An 18088-nucleotide genomic window follows, 5' to 3' on the forward strand; every position below is an offset into this window, starting at 1 on the left:
GTCACCCAAGGCATAGGAAATAACAGATTCAATGTCAATGAAGTGGAGCAGTGGGTTTGTGACTTTGAGGTATGAGAGAGAATGGTTTTGGAGGGACTAGCATGTTAGTAATTATCTGGTAGGGGCCATGGATCAGGAGGAATTTTTGTTGATTTTTGTTAAGTTTACCGTTGACACATAGATGGTTTCATGGATACCGCACCATTGACACCTCATAAGATTGATACTGAGTATCAAGTCTAGTACCTAGGTATCATGGCTAATACCCTTATAGGTATCAAGTACCAAGTAACAAATACCAAGTGCATATGGATATCAAGTACCATGTACATATCGGTATCAAGTACCAAGTACCGATCGATACCCATGGTATCGGCCGGTACCCATAGGTATCAAGATCAACTTCCATCTTCTATCAAGCATTCCAACTAATTTATTTCTCTAAACCATTTTGCACATGAACAACAATACCCATGATATCCTAAATCAAGTATACATACATTATTTGGTAATGGATAAGATGAAACAAGGGCAAACAAGACGGAAGAAAAGGAAGACATATGAACTCTGCAGATCAGTCATGTTTGTCATCTCGAGCTCGTCCAAATCGCAACTGCCCCATCTCCTGCCTCCTCGCCAACTGGTTCTGGTGGAACCAACTTGGAGTGAATGGTACAATGTGTGAAGCTCGAGCTGTAGGCAACGCCAACAAAACCAACCCCGACTCCCCGAGGCATGTAGTCGGCAACAATATTTTTTAGAAGCGTGGTTTGAACTTTTGAACTTTTCGCCAAAATAAACCAATTTATACCTTCTTAATCTTACCTACTATTAGTTCGCAAATCAAGAAATTTTATCTCGAGTCCCCTTTGCCCATCCATCTACCAATACTAATTTTCCATTCATAAGAGTAGGTGAGAACGAAGGAGGGTGTGAGGACTCTGAGAGGCATTTGTCTTTTGTCCTTATTTGCAAAGGGGTATATTTTCTTCCCTCTCATAGTAAATCAATTGGAAGAAATGTATATGATGCTGAAGAATAAGAAAACATTGAGTTCATTATGTATGTGTAAAGCTTTACAATTGATCCATAGGAAAGTAACTTTAGGGAAAGGGTAGAGATAGGATATCTACTTCATAATCCACGAACCCACGACGGAATGCTTTACTCGTCACATTACACAGCAATTTGGTGATGATTCAAACATCTCTGGAGACCTGTGTTGTGTAGAAACCCAATTAGGCCTTCGATATCAAATCAAAGGCATATCACTTATATCTCAAGGCAAAATGAAAGATAAATATTTACTGTTAAATAACTAAGTTAACATAATTGATGATCTACGAACACATCGTGATAACATGATTTCACTTTACAGATGATTATTTAATCTACAAGAAAAATCTTTCCTTCCAAATATTAAGGGGACATTTATGTTCAACTACAGTTATATGAAGTTGTCAATTTGGCTCTATAATTAGATTATTTTAACAACTGAAATGCCTAATACCGAATTAGTTCAGTAAACCAATCACAATCAAAGAATGTCCTAATAAAAACTCAACTAAATTAAAAAGAGAAAAAATAGTATATGGAGAAGGTAAAAGTTAATGCTGCTAAAAAATTGAGTACTGAAATTCACAATGATGACACGATATGGGCAATACAGAATATACAATTTTGAGTTAGAAATATCTGCACGATTCATGTTAATGTATATCTTACAATTTGAATTATAAATAAACAATTTTTAAGAGAGAGGCAAAAGAAACTGTAATGCATAACTCTGCCTAGAAGCACCACAATACTTTAACTACTCCCAAACATTTTGTAGAAAGGTCCTCCTTGATCTTCAGCACTAAAGTTTGACCATTAGACGATTGTACATACTACAATATGCTAGCAATAACTATATAATCATGATAGCACATTAACTGTATATATCAAAAACCAACATATCAGTAAAGCAATTGCTAGCCAAAGTTTGATAAGGAAAGGGAAACTAGACCAAATATTTGGAAATGATTTAGCATCCACTAACCAAACAGAGTACAAACTTAGTTCAGTTGAATGTGCAAGTGGGAAACAGTAATGGCAAACTACATTGTGATTAATTAACTAAGAAAAAAGCATGACTTACAGTTGTCCCAACTTGCTCAGATCCAGATCTGGAGCAATGTCTTGAACAAGATCGCTGGGGGGTTGACCACATTCTTGCATGTTTTGCATGATCTCAAAAATCTTAGTCATGTTTTCTGGCTCATTTTCGTAGACATCATTAAGCTTCATCATGAGTCCAAGCTGATTATTGTAACGCTCATATTCTTCTTTGCTTATTTTGCTTTTATTATCCTCCAGCCATTTCGGGTATTTTTCCACAATGTCCTTCATCGGCTCATGAAGAATCTCCTTGGATAGAAGTTGTTGCATCATTGTTTCAACAATAGAGTCCATATCCTGTGGAAGGTAAAACAAAACAAAGAATTTAGTTCATAACCATATAAATGCAACATAAAGTAACTAAGGTCTAACATCAAGTATCAACATAACAGCTTCTTATAATATGGAAAACTTTAAGTGGCATATATCATGGTCCAGTCATCTCATTATAGAACTTAACTTAGTAAAAATAACCACTAACGGACTAACCTGCATCATTTTTATCTAGATGAAGTAACAGACTGTAACTAAATTACCATTGAGGCTGGTTGCACAACTTTCTAGGGAAGGTATAAACAGAAGTACGTTAGTGCTTTTGCACCACATGACATGACTGGCAAATAAGTACAGCTGGGAAGTTACAAGCATATACTGGCAAATAAGTACAGCTGGGAAGTTACAAGCATATATTCTTATCTGTTGCTGAGAACCAGTGATGACAGTTTCATTGCAATGCAGAATTAGGGCTATCTTGCATAATCACATGTCTGTTAGATTCGCGAGTATACCACTGAAGTCAAAACACACTCATAACTTCTTACATCCAGATTATCCAATTGTTTGTTTAATTCATCAGTATTGTTTACGTAGCACTCACTACTGTTCAAAAGAAAATCCCTTCCCTTCCACAGGCAATGTCACATACCTTCTCAATAAGTATCACATAAATCTAACCCATCTATATATACCAATGGAGTGTGAAATACCATCATGAGGGTGTAAGTTAATTTCAAGCATCAATTTCAGTATGCAAAATTTGTGTTTACCAGAATATTAAGCAGCCTATGCTCAGTCATTCCCTAAATTTACATACTTTTGTCCCTAATTTCCATTGACGAGACGACATCCTGAAGGAAAGCATACCTGCGCACCAGCGAACTCCTCAAACTGCTTGACGAACTCCTCCATCATCGCGTCGTCGTCCAGCCCCGCCATGGCCCCGGTGGCCGTCTCGAGCCCCCGCACCGCCTCCCTCGTCTCGCGCGTCAACTTCTCGAGCGCCTCCGACGCGTAGGCGCCCCTCGGCGGTGGCGGCGCCGTGGGCTGCTTCGCAGCCCGCCGCCTCGGCGCCTTAGGGTCCGGCAGACCCAGCCCCAGCCCCTTCACCGGCCTCGCGTCCCCCGAAGCCGACGAGGACGACGCAGAGGGCTCCACGCTGCAGACAGAGAGACAGGAGAGAAAGAGATGGCGTCAGCGTCACGGATTCGATCGGAATTCTGGCGGAACTCTCCTGCTTTGAGGCGGGACGGACCTTTTGGGGGCGGCGGCGGAGAGGTCGAGGCTGGTGAAGTCGTCGAGGGCGCTGTCGAGGAGCTCGTCGAGGAGTTCGTCGCCGTCGCCAGCGCCGGGGGCGTCGGAGGAGGAGGCCATCGATGGAGGCGGATGGCCGGCGCGGCGACCGGGCGGAGTCGGCGGGCGCGGCGGTCGGGCGGAGTCGACGGAGAGGCCGGCCGGGGCGGAGTCGACGATGAGGGCGGCCGGGCGGCGCGGCGACGGTGCTATGGGGAGGCGAAACGCCGGCGACTGGCGGCGACGGGCCCGGGGCTGGCTAAATCGGCGGCTGCGGGTGGGGGTGACAGGCTGGTCTATTAGGGTTTGCCCTAGATTAATGGGCCTGCTGGTTCCATGGCCCAGTCGAATAAATTAGCCAGCGATCAACTTAATTACGAAACGAACTGATAAGTTGTTATTCCTCAACGAGAGGTAAAGTTTGACTCCGGTTGCTGCAGCGTTATTTTTCTGATTTAGGTGTCCATTTATCTTTTTTTTCAAAGAAACATCTATATAATTAACAATAATAATAATAATTTTTCTTTTAGCTATTATTATTATTATTATTATTTTCTTTTAGCTGCAGCGCCAATGACACATCTCTTCTCATTTTGAGATATGTATGTCATACAGTCTTTCGTCATTTATTTCTATTTTTTCAAAGAAACATCCGAATAGAAATATAATAATAGTAATAATAATAACAACAACAACAATAATATCACAATAGCAATAGGATCATCTTTATTTTTCTGAAAGAAACATCTAAATAATAATAATAATTATTATTATTATTATTATTATTATTATAATATCACGGTCTTGTGACGTAGTTTTGGGTTTATTTTGGCGAGTTGTACTCAGCGTCATGTTGGATTGTTGGGAGGAATTTTAGAGAATTAATGTAAAATTTTCGAAGGAAGGTCATAGTTTTATCTTATATCGCGAGTATATGCTTTTGTTCGTCATTCCTCTTCTATAGCCAACAACTTACTTCCACTCTAAGAAAGAAAAAAAGCGAAACTAGAGAAACACAGACGGAATAGAATCCTCAAACTTAAGTCAGAGTGGCTTGTGGGGCCATGGGTGGTGGGGCCACATGTTAGCCATCCACATCCATCTGACTTAAGTCAGATGAGCCGCTTCAAAACACAGACATGTCAGGCCTATGGGGGACATGGACATATGTTTACCATATATTTATTGGACAGGGTTTGCGAGATACAACTAAACTTTGATGACAAGTTCGGTTTTGCCTTGGTCTTGAAATCGTCGAGCCATTGCAATTCACACTCTAACAAGAGTCAGTCTCATAATGTAGTTTTGGGTTTATTCGTCATGTTGGATTGTTGGGAAGAATTTTATAGAATTAGTGTAAAACTAACGTGTTTTGAAGGAAGTTCATAGTTTTATCTTATTATCGCGGTATATGGTTTTATCCGTCCTTTCTCTTCTATTGCCTTCTACCGTCAACAGATTGCTTCACTCTAAGAAATCAGAGAAAAAAAGTAGACCACTTCCTCGACCTAAAAAAATAACTTTCATATACACATCATATTTACGAGAGATAGAATAAATAAACAACTTCTGTTTTGGATTTTTTAAGGTACCCTTTCATAATTGTGAGCCGTCCGTTACTTTAGATCCAACACATCTGATTTTTTTATGCTATTATGATAATAGTATAGTAGAAATTTTATAGGGGTAAAATTGAAACTAAAATATATAAGCAATGCCATAAATTTATGTATAATATTTCATATTCAAACAGATGAATTGTTTAATATGTATTATCAAAGTTTTAAATAGAATATTTAATATACTTATAAAAATATATGATTAGATTTAAATTTTACTATACTACTGCCCTTATACCGTAACGATGCCCTTTGTTTTCAACTCGAATGCCCTTTGTTTTCAACTCGAATTATCTATTATAACTCAATATCTCATGGAAAGCACACGTAACTTATTAGTTTCCAATAAAAAATTATAACCTCATATTTTCGTATGCAAATATGTTGTTTGGATTTTTTTTTTATAAAAACCTCAAACAATCACCCCGAATAGTTTCATTCGTCGTCACCAGTTCAAAACTCAAATTAACAAAAGGTCTTCCTGGCTTCTTGCTTACAACTTACAAGTTACAGTGGCAAGAAACCGGAACAGTCATCACTGATCAAATTTCTCAGTGGTGAAGAACAAGAATAACAGAAGAACAATGATCAATAAGAATGAATTGGAACTAGATACTTAGAAACAACTATTCTTATTACATCTATCTACAGCGTCCAATGCTTCAAAATTGCTGCCTCGGAAACTACAGTTGTTTCTGCCGGAGTAGTACTAGCAAAACTAAACTGCTCAGACTGTCAATTTTTTTTTTCACATTAAGTGCTTCTTCCATCTCACCAAGAAATTGAGGAACTCCATCACCTGCATGATGAGCAAAGAGTTAGTGATGAGCACGTACGTCTGACGAAATCAACGACGAAAACAATGTTTTTGCGCTTACTTCAGATGGGTCTCTCAGCGAGTAGAAGGCTTGAGTTTCCTTGGGCACCTGTGAAACTAGTATTCCATAACCGCAATTTCTCTGTCGAAGTACCTGATTAAACCAAACGAGAGAAGATTATCAGTTTACACTGAATCCAAGATGCGACTAAAATGTACAGCAACTACGTTTTCTTCAGAAAATCTTTGAACCTTGAAAGCGTCTTCGTCGGTTCTGTCATCTCCAATGTAGATGGGGATCACATTTTCAGAGTCATCTAGCCCGAGTGACTGAAGTAGAAACTCGACAGCTTTTCCTTTGTCCCAGTCGATCACCGGGCGAACCTCTAAAACCTGACGACATGTTTCCAAAAAAAAAATCAGCACAGGATTGATGTGCAAAACTGCAAATTACCAGGAAATGGGTAAGCTTCACTGGGCAGCTAAAATAGAGCAAGCCTAGTGTTCTTACCATTCGCCCATTGGTTACTTTGAGACGAGGAAAAGCCTCCAACACTTCGTTTACGAGCCGTGCAACCGTTTCCCAGTCCTGCAAACAGGAGGCAACATTGTCAGATGAATTCCCATTTTCCAGGCGCTTGGGAGAAGAGAAATGAAGTGCCAGGAGGTACAGTTCTTGCCTCCTCTGCAACGTTGCGGTAATGTACAGAAACACAAAACTTGTTGTTCTCAACAGTTGCGCCATCAATTCCACTGACGACTTGCAAGAGGGACTCGGTAACCTATTGAAATGAGGAAGTTTGTTAACATCAACGGTCATTTTACCCACCCATCTGGACCGGTTACTGAACTTTACATGAATCAGAAGCATCTGTTATTTGCCTAAATTTATGTTATCTAACTGGCTAGAGCAATACAATTTTTTTTTAAAACTTTGAAGTTCATAGATAAATACCTCATCGATCATTGGCAGAAATTCACTAGCAGGTTGGAAGAGACTGGCCTGTTTGCACTGTAGTTCGAGATATTAAGCAATCGTCAGTATTTTGCATTAGAACATATTGTAAGAATGCCCCTGCATTTGTAAAACCATGGGCAAGAAATCCTCACCTTTTCAGCATTGTGCTCATAATTTGCTGAAGATGCCATTATGTCCATCCCATGGCTTCCAGCATAGTAAAGCTCTTTCAGTTTTACAAATTCAAACACCTGCATAGACATACGGAGGTATAAGCCACATGTCAGATCAGACATAATCTTGGATATGACACCAGTAGGCTTCTGATAGATACTAGCACACTTGCAAGTTGCAAAGATATTTTCAGTACCTTGTTGCGGGACCTTCCGCTGACTATTGCAGTGGGGAAGTACTTCGCAACATTTCTCACAGAAGCTCTCATCTGAGGAAAAGTTTCAAATTTTAATTCAGAGAAGCTCTCCATTAACCAGGAAATGCTAGCTATTGGTTAGGTTATATTCAGACTTACCACAGGAGACATCACTGCTTTGTCAGGATCATCCACAATAGGTGACAACGTACCGTCGTAGTCTAGAAACACAGCAATCTTCTTGCCTTGTGCACCAGCTACAATTTGCTTGAAGGAAGTCAAAGCAGAAGGGCATTTTGCCTACAACATAATTCACCACATATGTCAGTCCTGTTCAGAAAAAGAAAAAGACTTGCAAGTTACCACTTTCTGGGCCACAGAAGCACTTGACCATGAAACTTACCATCCAGGCACTGTAAGCAGGGTCTTCGTCAGCTGAATTGTCCTGTCCAAAGGCTACATTCAGCCTCCTGCGTGGTGACGAGGATTTCATGGCATCCAGCAGCCCATTGACAAGGGCTTCCTCGATTTTGAGCCTACTGACGCTCACATTCATGCCAGAGCTCGAGTAGCCACCGGGCATGACTGAAAATTGCATCAGATTTGAAGGCAGGCCGCCTAACAAGGGCTGGCTGATTGCCAACGGATCGGTGATGACAGGTGAGCTATTGCTCAAATCCATTTGGGAATTTAGGGAGATGAGGTCAAGAAAGAACTATGATGATCGTGCAAGGACAAGTGCGCTACTGAATTTAGCCTACTGTCTTGTCGATGAAAAACCACTTCTTCAGTGTTTTCTTGTCACTGCAGGTGTGGAGGCAGTTCATCAACAGAGAAATACCTGAGAACTGATCAGACAAGGTAAGCCAGCATTAGAGAAACTGCACTTGTTCCTTGAGACGAAAATTAAGAACACTTAAGGATTCTGTGTACCTTCTCATGTTCAGAACGAGGACACATCTATATCAGAGAGGTGGACTGCTTCATAGGAAAAGCCATAAAACGCCAGCTCCGTTGCACTTCAATGTTCAGAAAGTTTTACTGCACGGATCAAGAAAGAAAAATCTTTTCATTTACCCATGGAAGTAAAACGACAGCCCTGTCCTCCTCAAGTGTCAGACAGTATTAAATTTGCGTCCTTTGTCATTCATGAGCAAAGGAACAAATCAACATCAAGAAAAGGGAAAATACTCCAAGAGACCAAAAAAAAGAAGGAAAAAAAAAAGCCATGATTAAGTTTGGCATCAACTGCGCTTAGCAGTAAAATGTCACTCCGAACAACAAAATAAAAATGAATAAAATATCTGCCTAAGGAGAACGGATGATTATTAACACAGTTAGGCACAATGTCTTGACATCTACAACAACGATATGCTGGACTAATCACTGACGCCATGTGTGCTTGGGCCCATGGGTTAATACCTTATTGAGTGCTTCTGGACTCAAGAAATGGTAGGTAAACCTAACGCGTCAAAGTTCAGAACGCAATTACCATGGGAACCAACCTTAAAAGAGCCATGATGGAAGCACAAGAACGTCAGCTTATATATTCTACTAAGCTGTGATGGAAGCATATAACGTAAGGTTACAGATTTTTATTGTGAAAAAAGAAACAAGTTGGAAATCTTTAGGAGAACAGACTTGAAGAATTGTTTTGGTCAAGTTCTTTTTTTTTTCAAAAACGAACTTTGAAGGGAAAATGACCAGGTCAGAAAATAAGAAAAGTAGGCGTCTAAAAGAAATGGCAATCGATATGCTGAACATGAACAACCCTGGCTGGAGGAAACGGGAAAAGTTAAAGAAAAAGATAAGGGAATAGGTGAATCCGATTCAGCTCTAGCTAGCTCTAGCAAATTGCAGCCACGTTACAGTTCTCAAGCAATCATCAGAACGAGCGCATTTTTGTGGCAGTTTTTACGCTTTTCGCGGACCTACATGAGTTGATCCAGCAATCACAGCGTCCTCTAAACAGAAAAGTTGTCTGTTTTGTCACTGAGAAAGGCACCAAAGTTCAGTTTCGACACTTCTGTGTTTATATTATTTTTGCAGAAGCAAAGAACATCAAAAGAACATGCTGTGAGTTCAGAGAACAAATGCTGGACCAACTGAGCATTGCATGCAGCAGAAGGGAAGCAAAGCAGGTGAACTAGAAAGAATGGCTATGAGAAGAAGACGCACACCTTAATGAAAGAAACCTGGAACTGAACGAGAGATGCGTTGGACGATACGCAGATTGAGGAAAGATGAGAACTGAGGAGAGGAGGAGAAGAATGGCTTTGATGCAGGGCTATATATAGAGACGGGGAGGAGGAAAAGGGCGAGAAGAAATCTTGGAGAATTCAATGGCGCCTACTCGTGTTGTTATGCCGTATTTGTTAGGCACCCTCGCTGTAGTCCACACGATTTTGCACCAGGTTGATGCTGAACTCTTTCTGTGCATCTAAACTCACTTTGGAGAACAATAAGTCCACCCATGAATAATTATATTTACAATGTTTTATGATTATATCCGGTTAGTGCGAGAGCCATATAACATAAAAAATATATTAAAAATGTGCATAAGTACTAAAATATGTACATTTTCAATATCTTCATTTTATCATTATTATTGTACCTTTCTTAATATTATTGAAACAATAGTAGCGCTAATCTACAAGTCATGCTTTTGTTCTCTCCAAATGTTGTCACATTATTTTCATGCTAATATGAATCCGTGTATGTACAAAACTGCAATAGGTGTATGACCACGTCTTTTGTGTGTAGAGCACCGTTCATACCTATCATAGCTAATCATGTTTTTAATCAACACAGATATTCAATATGATAAAAAAAATATGCAGATGAACAATAAAGCTCATATGCCTGTACATCCAATTATTCGACCGTTATCTAAAACAATCTCTACCGAGACAAAGTATAAGCAAATCCACCCACTGCAAGAAAAGGTAATTACACTTTGCATCAGGTAGAGTACATCTTGTTTCACTTTACACTAATCTAATACGCACTTTCACTTCATACTGAGGTATATAGAAATAAGCTTCACTTAGCATTGGGTCGTGTTATATTATATCAAGCTATATTAAAATAAGCTTCACTTAGCACTAGGTTGTATTATATAATAGGAGTTAAATCTTGTAACATATAAATAAAACTTATGAAACTTTTCAATTTTGATTGAGCTTCATGAAGTGTTTTTTTCAGACTATATAAGATTTCGTAATATTTGTATAGGCTAGATGATTTACTCGTGCGGATGTCAAGCGGCACTTATTTTAATACAACCTTCTGAGAGTAAAAATATGTGCTAAATATTATGTAAATAAAACAGGGCAGGAGGGATACGCAATATAATTTACGAAAAGTCCACTCAGTGTAATAGGGAAAGGCTCACGTCGTTTCTCTTTTTAAAAAGAAAAGTAGAAACAACTTATTTACAAGGAAAAATGATTTATGAGTGCATATATAATATATCATATAGGTTAAAAAGCAAATTTTGTAAAATAAACTATGACAATAAAACCCCAAAATTAACTCTAAATTAAAATATTTAAATTTATTTTTTTGTCTTATAAGTAGTTGCAAAAACGAAACAATGGAGTCAAAAATATAAAACCAAACATTATCTGTTCACTCATGTTTATGCTTATGAGTCACAATTTGAAATTCAAAACTTAAATTTAGAGCTAATTTAGATTTTTTTTACATCGTAGCTAATTTGTTGTCTTTGTTTTTTATTGTCAAGAACACGTATATAAAAAAATTATCCTAATTGCCTTTTAAACATAAATAACCATTCATCTTATGCTTATAAAAAATGCAAAAAAGACAAGGCTGCAGATGTAACGAGCAACACGGTGTGTGCACGGAGCATTTTTACGCGGACTAGGCGCCAGGCACAGTAGCAACCCGGCACTCGTTCCACCCACCGGGGCCCACCCTTCCCACTGACAGCACGGCCACCGCATCCACGTCACGCTCCCCGCGGCCGCGTCTTTGTCAGCGTGGAGCTGGAGTCGCATCAGCATCGACGCGTCGCCCCCCCACCCGTCACCCGCACCCTCGCCCTCGCCTTCCCTGGTCCACCACCACCCCACCCCACCGCCCCGCCCGCACGCCGCCGCGGCGAAACAGCCCTCCTCTCCCCGTCCTCGCCCCGCCGACCCCGTCCACGGTTACTGACCCCCCCCCCCCCCCCCCACCGCTTTTCGCCCCCGCGACAGCGACGTGCCCGCGCCGTCGTGCGCGTCCGCGTCCCGCTGCGAGCCAGACAGACAGCCGATGCCGAGCCGGCCGTGACTCAGCAGCCCCAGTCCAGTCAGTGCGTCCGCTTTAGCGCTTTATTGCTACTAGTGCCACTAGTCTACTGCTGATGCTGCTGCTGGTACGGGTGCCACCACCTTCGCCGAGCGTTCGACGCCGAGTGGCATGGCACGTCGCCGTCGCCGGCGAAAAAGCGCGCGCCGGCCGTCGCCTCGCCCGCCGGGGCATTAAAATAGGGTCTTTCGCTGTGGCTGTCTCCCCGCACGTGCCGGAACGCAACTTGGAGCTCTCTCTCTCTCTCTCTCTCTCCATTTCTTGCTCTTTCCTTTGCTTTCTTTTTGTTTCGCCGACGTCAACTTGCAGTGGTGATCAGTTGATGATTGCAGTGTAGATACAGAGATGCTGCTGTCAGATTAAACGCCGGTGAATTCGACGGCGAGGAAGCGAACAAATCTTTCTGGTAACTTGTGTGCTCAAAGCATCCAGTCTAGCCTAGCCCTTGACGACCAGAAGAGCCAAGGCGGGAGCTTTCGATTTTTTTTTTTATCGGCGAAAGAAACCGCCGCAAAAATATTCACGGGCATTACAGCGATTTGCAAACGTTTGGTGCCTGCAACTGAAACGAAGAAGATGAGTTAAACAAATGGTTGAAGGAAATCTTGCGCAACTGAACCTATAAACAAGACATTGAACAGGATAACCAGTGGGCATGCATGCTGCACCCTGATACAATAATGCATCTCCTAGAAACCAAAAAAAGAATCGTACAGCTAGAAATCAGTTCGCCGAATCTTCGAGGTGAACTGAATCCAAGGCAAAGACAAGGGAAAAGCAAATAATGCGCAAGAAATTCCCACCACAAGGTCCACGGCAACCACAAAGATTTGATAATATTCTGACGGAAACAGACCTCCATTTTTTGAGCATATACATAAAAATATTTGATGATATTCTGACTGAAACAGACCTCCATTTCTTTTGTCATGAAACTTCTGCTTCATAACTGCATACAATAGAATACAACACAGAGGTCGGTGGCTAGCCTACTTCACGACGATGTTAACACAAGTCCTTGTTAACAAACGTGAAACTTCTTTCATCCATCACCTTTTCTTTTTCAGTATCCAACTAAAGAAGATATGGTATTGCGTCAATTTTGAAAGAGGGGTTAATACTGAAACGTCAGTGCTGGCGAGCCGATGCCTTGGGGAAAATTGTTGGCCAAGTCGAATCCACGAGGGTACAGTTGCCCCCTGGATGCATCAACGTTTTCGAGTCGCCTGCGACCACCAAACGCCCAGCTAGCAACTGCCAAGACAATCGAAGACGAACATGACTACATGAGCATAAAAAACTGTGACAAGTGACGAGCATGAGAATACAAAAATAGCGAGAAGAACATGAACATGTGGAACCAGCCAATGGGCGTCCATTGTATCTGTATCTGTAATTGACTATACCTAATTGGGAAAAGAATACCATACATTTCGTCTTGTTGAGATTGGTCTCCTCGCTGCCTCGACATTTGCTAGGTGCTAGATCATCTCGTGCTTCCCAAAGATGCCTACAATAACAAGAGGCACATGAGGTCACTGGTCAGTAAGTAACCAATAGGATCTTGAATTCTGATTTACACAGCATTCTAAATGTACTGATGCTCCAGGTACATGCTACTGGTCAGTAAATAGCCAATAGGATCTTGAATTCTGATTTACACAGCATTCTAAATGTACTGATGCTCCAGTACATGTCACTGTTCAGTAAGTAGCAAATAGGATCTTGAATTATGACTTACACAGCATTCTGAATGTACTGATGCTCCAGTTACATGTACTAATAATAAGACAAGTCAACTACTAAGTGTCACAAAAGAATTATAAGCCAATAAAACAACAATTTGCAGTATTGCAGTCATTTACTCATAGTTTTATGTATAGTTCTAATAATTTGAAAGAGTAAGGAAGTAAGATTATTTCGAGTCTGATTAGCCAGTAACCAGTGCCTGTGACGACAAAGTAAACTTGTTTAGGAGTATATGTGTGTGTCCCTTAGTGTCACTAGGAATACGGATAACTATGGGGATTGGATGATTAAAGAAGTACAAGCCAGCAAACATCGCTCATCTTTTCGTTTTGGTTTTCCTTATCAGTATGATAAACAAACCCGGAAGTCACTTTCCAGACAAACCAGCAAGAAGCAACAGCAACTTTGCAGTACACCAGCATGAGGAGTGAAGGCTTTACTTGGGAAGGTATGGATCCACAGGAATATTCCAACTTGGAAGATGAACATTTTTTTATATAAAAAAAAAGAACACAATTTGCAGTTCATCCCTTATCACTTCACCAAAATGATCATGACCATATTATTGATGAACTATAATGTTGTCAGATTGCATAAACTTCCAAATGTCTTTGTAAATTTGTAGGAATTATTACAAGTTTTTTTGTGCAGTTAATGAAAATTCTGAAGGGATGTGAGGGAAGCAAGATGCCATAAGCACCATCTAGTTATGGTAGGCCAAAGTGGTAAAAATTGGGCGTTTGTACCCAAAAAAAAAGCTAAAATGATCATTTCGAAGTTAAGTTTACAGGATAGGCATGCTGATTAAGAAAACGAGATATTAAAGAAATAAAGACAAGTGAACATAAAGGGACACCTAGAACTGTCCTATACTCCTATGCATTCATGAGAAGAGAAACATTTTTTTGTCCTTGAGGCTAAAGCAAGCAACACAATGTGAACTCACCAACACAACTTTGTTTTTTCCCCTGAGGTTAAAGCAGAAGAAAATGATAAGGACTCAACAACACAACTTCTGCGAGATCTGTTATAGTCATCAGTCATCACAAGTGCAAGTGTGCAACTGCCAGACTGGAAGCAACAAGAACCCTAGAAGACATCAATGCATCATTCCTCAAAAGGGCCATTCAACACAGTGGATCTACTATGTGAACATTTGGATCTTTGGATGCATTTCTGGAGACCATCACCTAACCCAACAGTGCTATTCTCACATGGAAGCATTGTGAAGATACTGTTCTTTAGGGCCATGATAAGTTAACAATACTAACCAGTAGATGATCTGCTATTTACTTAGTATATATACTGCAGGTCGTAAGTTAAGCTTCTCATGGACTGGACCACCAGAATAGATACTGTTTTCAGTTTTTTTTTTTTTACAAAGCTACGAAATATGATACTTTGGACCACAAAGTTACAGACCTATGTTTCAACTAGTGTACGCTACAAGCAAAACCTTATTGAGATTCCTCAGAAATAATTCCCCAGGATAACAAAGAAAATATGCAACCAACAGGGAGTACACTTGAGAATTTTTTTTTTCAAAGTACACCATAGGTCTAGGAAGTATTGAAGAATAGGGGAGCATCATCAAATATACATCAAATGACCATTGCTCTGTTTATATTACAAACACAACAGTATCATTGGCTCTTAATGCAACAAAACCTGAGTGTTCATGGAACACCATTTTCATTGTTCCAGGTCTGAAGAAACAATGTTAAAGTGCTGAATCAAATCCAGTGCTAGATTATCTTTTTAGTTGGTAACCATAGCTGCCTTCAGAATAGGTGCCAACCTTGGCGCCTCTTAACGACCCCCATGGGCCACCAGGGCCAATCCCCAACCATGGTGCTACTACTATAGGAAATGTGGTATTATTGTGACCACTGATTTTGTCGTTGCCATTCGATGGCAACATCACCAAAGCCAGCAATGGTGTAGCTGTACCCATGGATTGGCAACTTAAGGACAAGCTGCTCGTTGAGAGGGGGAAGCTGCTGGTTACCGATTCCAGCATGGGTCCACGCTGTTATTGCAGTGATGCAACTGCAGTGCACATATTGCATTACTGCGTACAAGAACAGCAGCCATTATATCAGTCCAGCTAGTGTTTTTTAACTATCAAGTTATGTGATAATATTAGGGCCTTATCTAGCTTGGAATGCAGCAACCTCTTTGTTAAGTAGAGTAGATTGATTAATTGTTAAGGGCCACAACCTCTATGTGAAATAACAAGAGTATGTACCCTCCCATATTGTCCCATCCTTGAAGTGTGGAACTGCCTCCATGGCGTTCTCACCTCACTTGGGTCCCAGGCCAGGACATATCGACTAGGCTGAAGGGCCCTTATTCCAACCACGCTCATTACAATATACAATCCCGTGCTTGAATTTTAAGCTTAAAGGCAATGTTGGCCCTCTCAGAATGGAACAGTGTCCTAACAGACAAGGCAAACGTGTGACGCAACCAATCTCAACAAAATTCAAGTAAACATGCTCTCCTCAGCAACTTATATATTAATTTTTCAAATAGCAATGTGGAATTATACCTAGGAGAAAAGGCTTGACCTGAGATATTCAACATATATATACCATAATTAAAATTTACTAATCATGGAAGCACTAAATTTTAGTCCTAAAACCAACAAATCCAAAAGGAACTGATCCAGTGATCCTGACTGGTAAAATCAGCAAATAGTGTTTTTCTAGAGAAAGAGGATTAGCAAACACTGAATAGTGGACATTGAACAATAAAACATCCAAAATCCAAGTTACAGCACATTAGAGACTAGAAGCATTAATATGCAGTTATGCACTCTAAATCCCAAGCACCAGAGACATATTTCAGAGTGGCCGCATTTGTTTAGGTACAAAATGGTTTTGAGTCAGGAAGAAATATGAAATAAGCACCATTAAACAACACCTTCTAGCAACTAGTGCATCATAGAAGCAATATCATAATTCATTTACTTTCATAGAAAGATCATTTGACAATGATTTATAACTTGTAATTTCTATGCTTGGAATAAATTTAAAGCACTTATGGCTTAAAAATAATGAGTTACTTTTCCTTATAAAATTCGCTTTATTAGCTTGTGAAACGTCAGTTTTTCATGTCTTTAAATATGGCTCACTTTTAGCAATTTCCTGTAAGCCAGTTCGCTTATGAACAGACAAGAAGAATTTACACGAGCAGCATACACAGTATTACTGGTACCTATGCATACAATCTCCAAAAACACGATCATACCAGAATTGCGAAGGATTTGAGAACTGATTTTGAGGAAATGCAATGAGATGAAAATTTTGCAATTTTTAATCTGCGAGAATCAAGTGGCAAATAATAATCCAGCTAAGCATAAAAACTATAGGTAGTCCCTTCATAGTCCATGAATCATAACGTTTCTTGATACGGCTCCATCCATTCATAACATCGGGGCGAAATCAGAACAGGAAGAATTAAGCCTCTAAGAAATAATAGACCTTACCAACGAAAATAAATCTACTCCAGGGTCTAATATCTTCCTTCAGAAACAAGAACAAACACAACCAAAATAAAGAGCTTTCTTTGTTTCTTAACAAGAATGGTTTCATAAACTTGTAAGCTGTAACATTATCTCCAACAAATTTTACATGGACTACCATTACTATCCATTTCTCCAAGAAAACCCAAGATTTACATGCCAGAAAGAAAAGGGAAAGAAGAACATTAGCAATAAGGAATTACCAGCTAGGCAAGAAGAGACTAACTACCGGGCGCGGGGCGGCACTGATCGAAGCGGCGGAGCACCTCGGGGTCGTGCATGGAGAGCACGAAGCGCGAAAGCGCCTCGAGGAAGAGCGCCGCCTGGTACCCTCCAGCGGCGGCGACGAGCTCCGAAAGAACACCTCGCCGGAGCCTGTTGGCATCGAGGGCTACGCCCTTGAGTTCCTCCAAGAACGCCTCCACGTCAGCCGCGCCGGACACCTCGGCGGAGATGAAGGCCTCCTGGGCGCGGCGCAGGCGGTCGGAGATTGCGGGGACGGCTGTGCGGATCCGGCGGTCGACGCGGTCGGTCGCGGCGAGGAGCCGCGGGGAGGGCGAAAGCGACCGGAGGAGGGAGGTCACGAGGGACGGGTGGAGGTCGCCGAGCCACAGGAAGGGGAGCTCGAGGGGCGAGCGCCAGTCTCCGGCGGAGACGGCCTGTGCGGGGTCCTGGCGGGCGACGGCGTCGAGGGCGGACCAGTGCGCCTGGAAGTGGGCCTCGACGGCGGCGGCGGCGGAGGACAGCGGGTCGTCCCATGCTCCGGCGGCGGAGGAGGAGGAGAGCGCGCGGCGGAGCAGCGGGAGGAGCGGCGAGCGGAGGGTGCAGAGCCAGGCGGCGAAGAACTCCCGCATCGGCCGCCTGGCCCCTGGTGCCCCGCGACCAGGGGGAGGAGGCCTCGGCATTCTTGCGGCTCTGGTAGCGCGGCGCCGCGGCCGGCGGATGCCCGGAGTAGGGGTTTGGGGGGATCGCCGCTGGATTGTGGGGAAGCGTTGATGGGGTG

At 41.5% G+C, this 18088-nt stretch overlaps 3 protein-coding genes across 4 annotated transcripts; all 3 read right to left on the reverse strand.

Moving 5' to 3' along the window:
* Positions 1 to 971: 971 nt before the first annotated feature.
* On the reverse strand, positions 972 to 4039 carry LOC102720953 (peroxisome biogenesis protein 19-1-like). Its single transcript, XM_006647573.3, has 4 exons — positions 3692 to 4039; positions 3304 to 3595; positions 2141 to 2457; positions 972 to 1217 (listed from the first exon to the last, which is right to left on the reverse strand). The coding sequence occupies exons 1-4, from the start codon at positions 3808 to 3810 to the stop codon at positions 1172 to 1174; spliced, it is 774 nt and encodes a 257-aa protein (XP_006647636.2). The 5' UTR covers positions 3811 to 4039; the 3' UTR covers positions 972 to 1171.
* Positions 4040 to 5813: 1774 nt separating this feature from the next.
* LOC102721240 (probable trehalose-phosphate phosphatase 1) lies at positions 5814 to 9769 on the reverse strand. Its single transcript, XM_006647574.3, has 12 exons — positions 9674 to 9769; positions 8427 to 8534; positions 7897 to 8341; positions 7653 to 7793; positions 7494 to 7565; positions 7276 to 7374; positions 7121 to 7177; positions 6846 to 6947; positions 6677 to 6754; positions 6418 to 6558; positions 6227 to 6319; positions 5814 to 6147 (listed from the first exon to the last, which is right to left on the reverse strand). Exons 3-12 carry the CDS (start codon positions 8173 to 8175, stop codon positions 6097 to 6099), a joined length of 1113 nt encoding a protein of 370 aa, XP_006647637.1. The 5' UTR covers positions 8176 to 8341; positions 8427 to 8534; positions 9674 to 9769; the 3' UTR covers positions 5814 to 6096.
* A 3132-nt stretch (positions 9770 to 12901) lies between these two features.
* LOC102709253 (protein INAPERTURATE POLLEN 1 homolog) lies at positions 12902 to 18080 on the reverse strand. Of its 2 annotated transcripts, none has more exons than XM_015833622.2 (3): positions 17289 to 18080; positions 13241 to 13320; positions 12902 to 13064 (listed from the first exon to the last, which is right to left on the reverse strand). In XM_015833622.2, exon 1 carries the CDS (start codon positions 17988 to 17990, stop codon positions 17307 to 17309), a length of 684 nt encoding a protein of 227 aa, XP_015689108.2. In that variant the 5' UTR covers positions 17991 to 18080; the 3' UTR covers positions 12902 to 13064; positions 13241 to 13320; positions 17289 to 17306. The 2 variants fall into 2 exon arrangements, with proteins under 2 accessions (XP_015689108.2, XP_015689107.2); XM_015833621.2 differs by having other exon boundaries at positions 13217 to 13320.
* Positions 18081 to 18088: the final 8 nt, after the last annotated feature.

The sequence above is a fragment of the Oryza brachyantha genome, chromosome 2, assembly GCF_000231095.2.
Source record: "Oryza brachyantha chromosome 2, ObraRS2, whole genome shotgun sequence".
Taxonomy (NCBI): domain Eukaryota; kingdom Viridiplantae; phylum Streptophyta; class Magnoliopsida; order Poales; family Poaceae; genus Oryza; species Oryza brachyantha.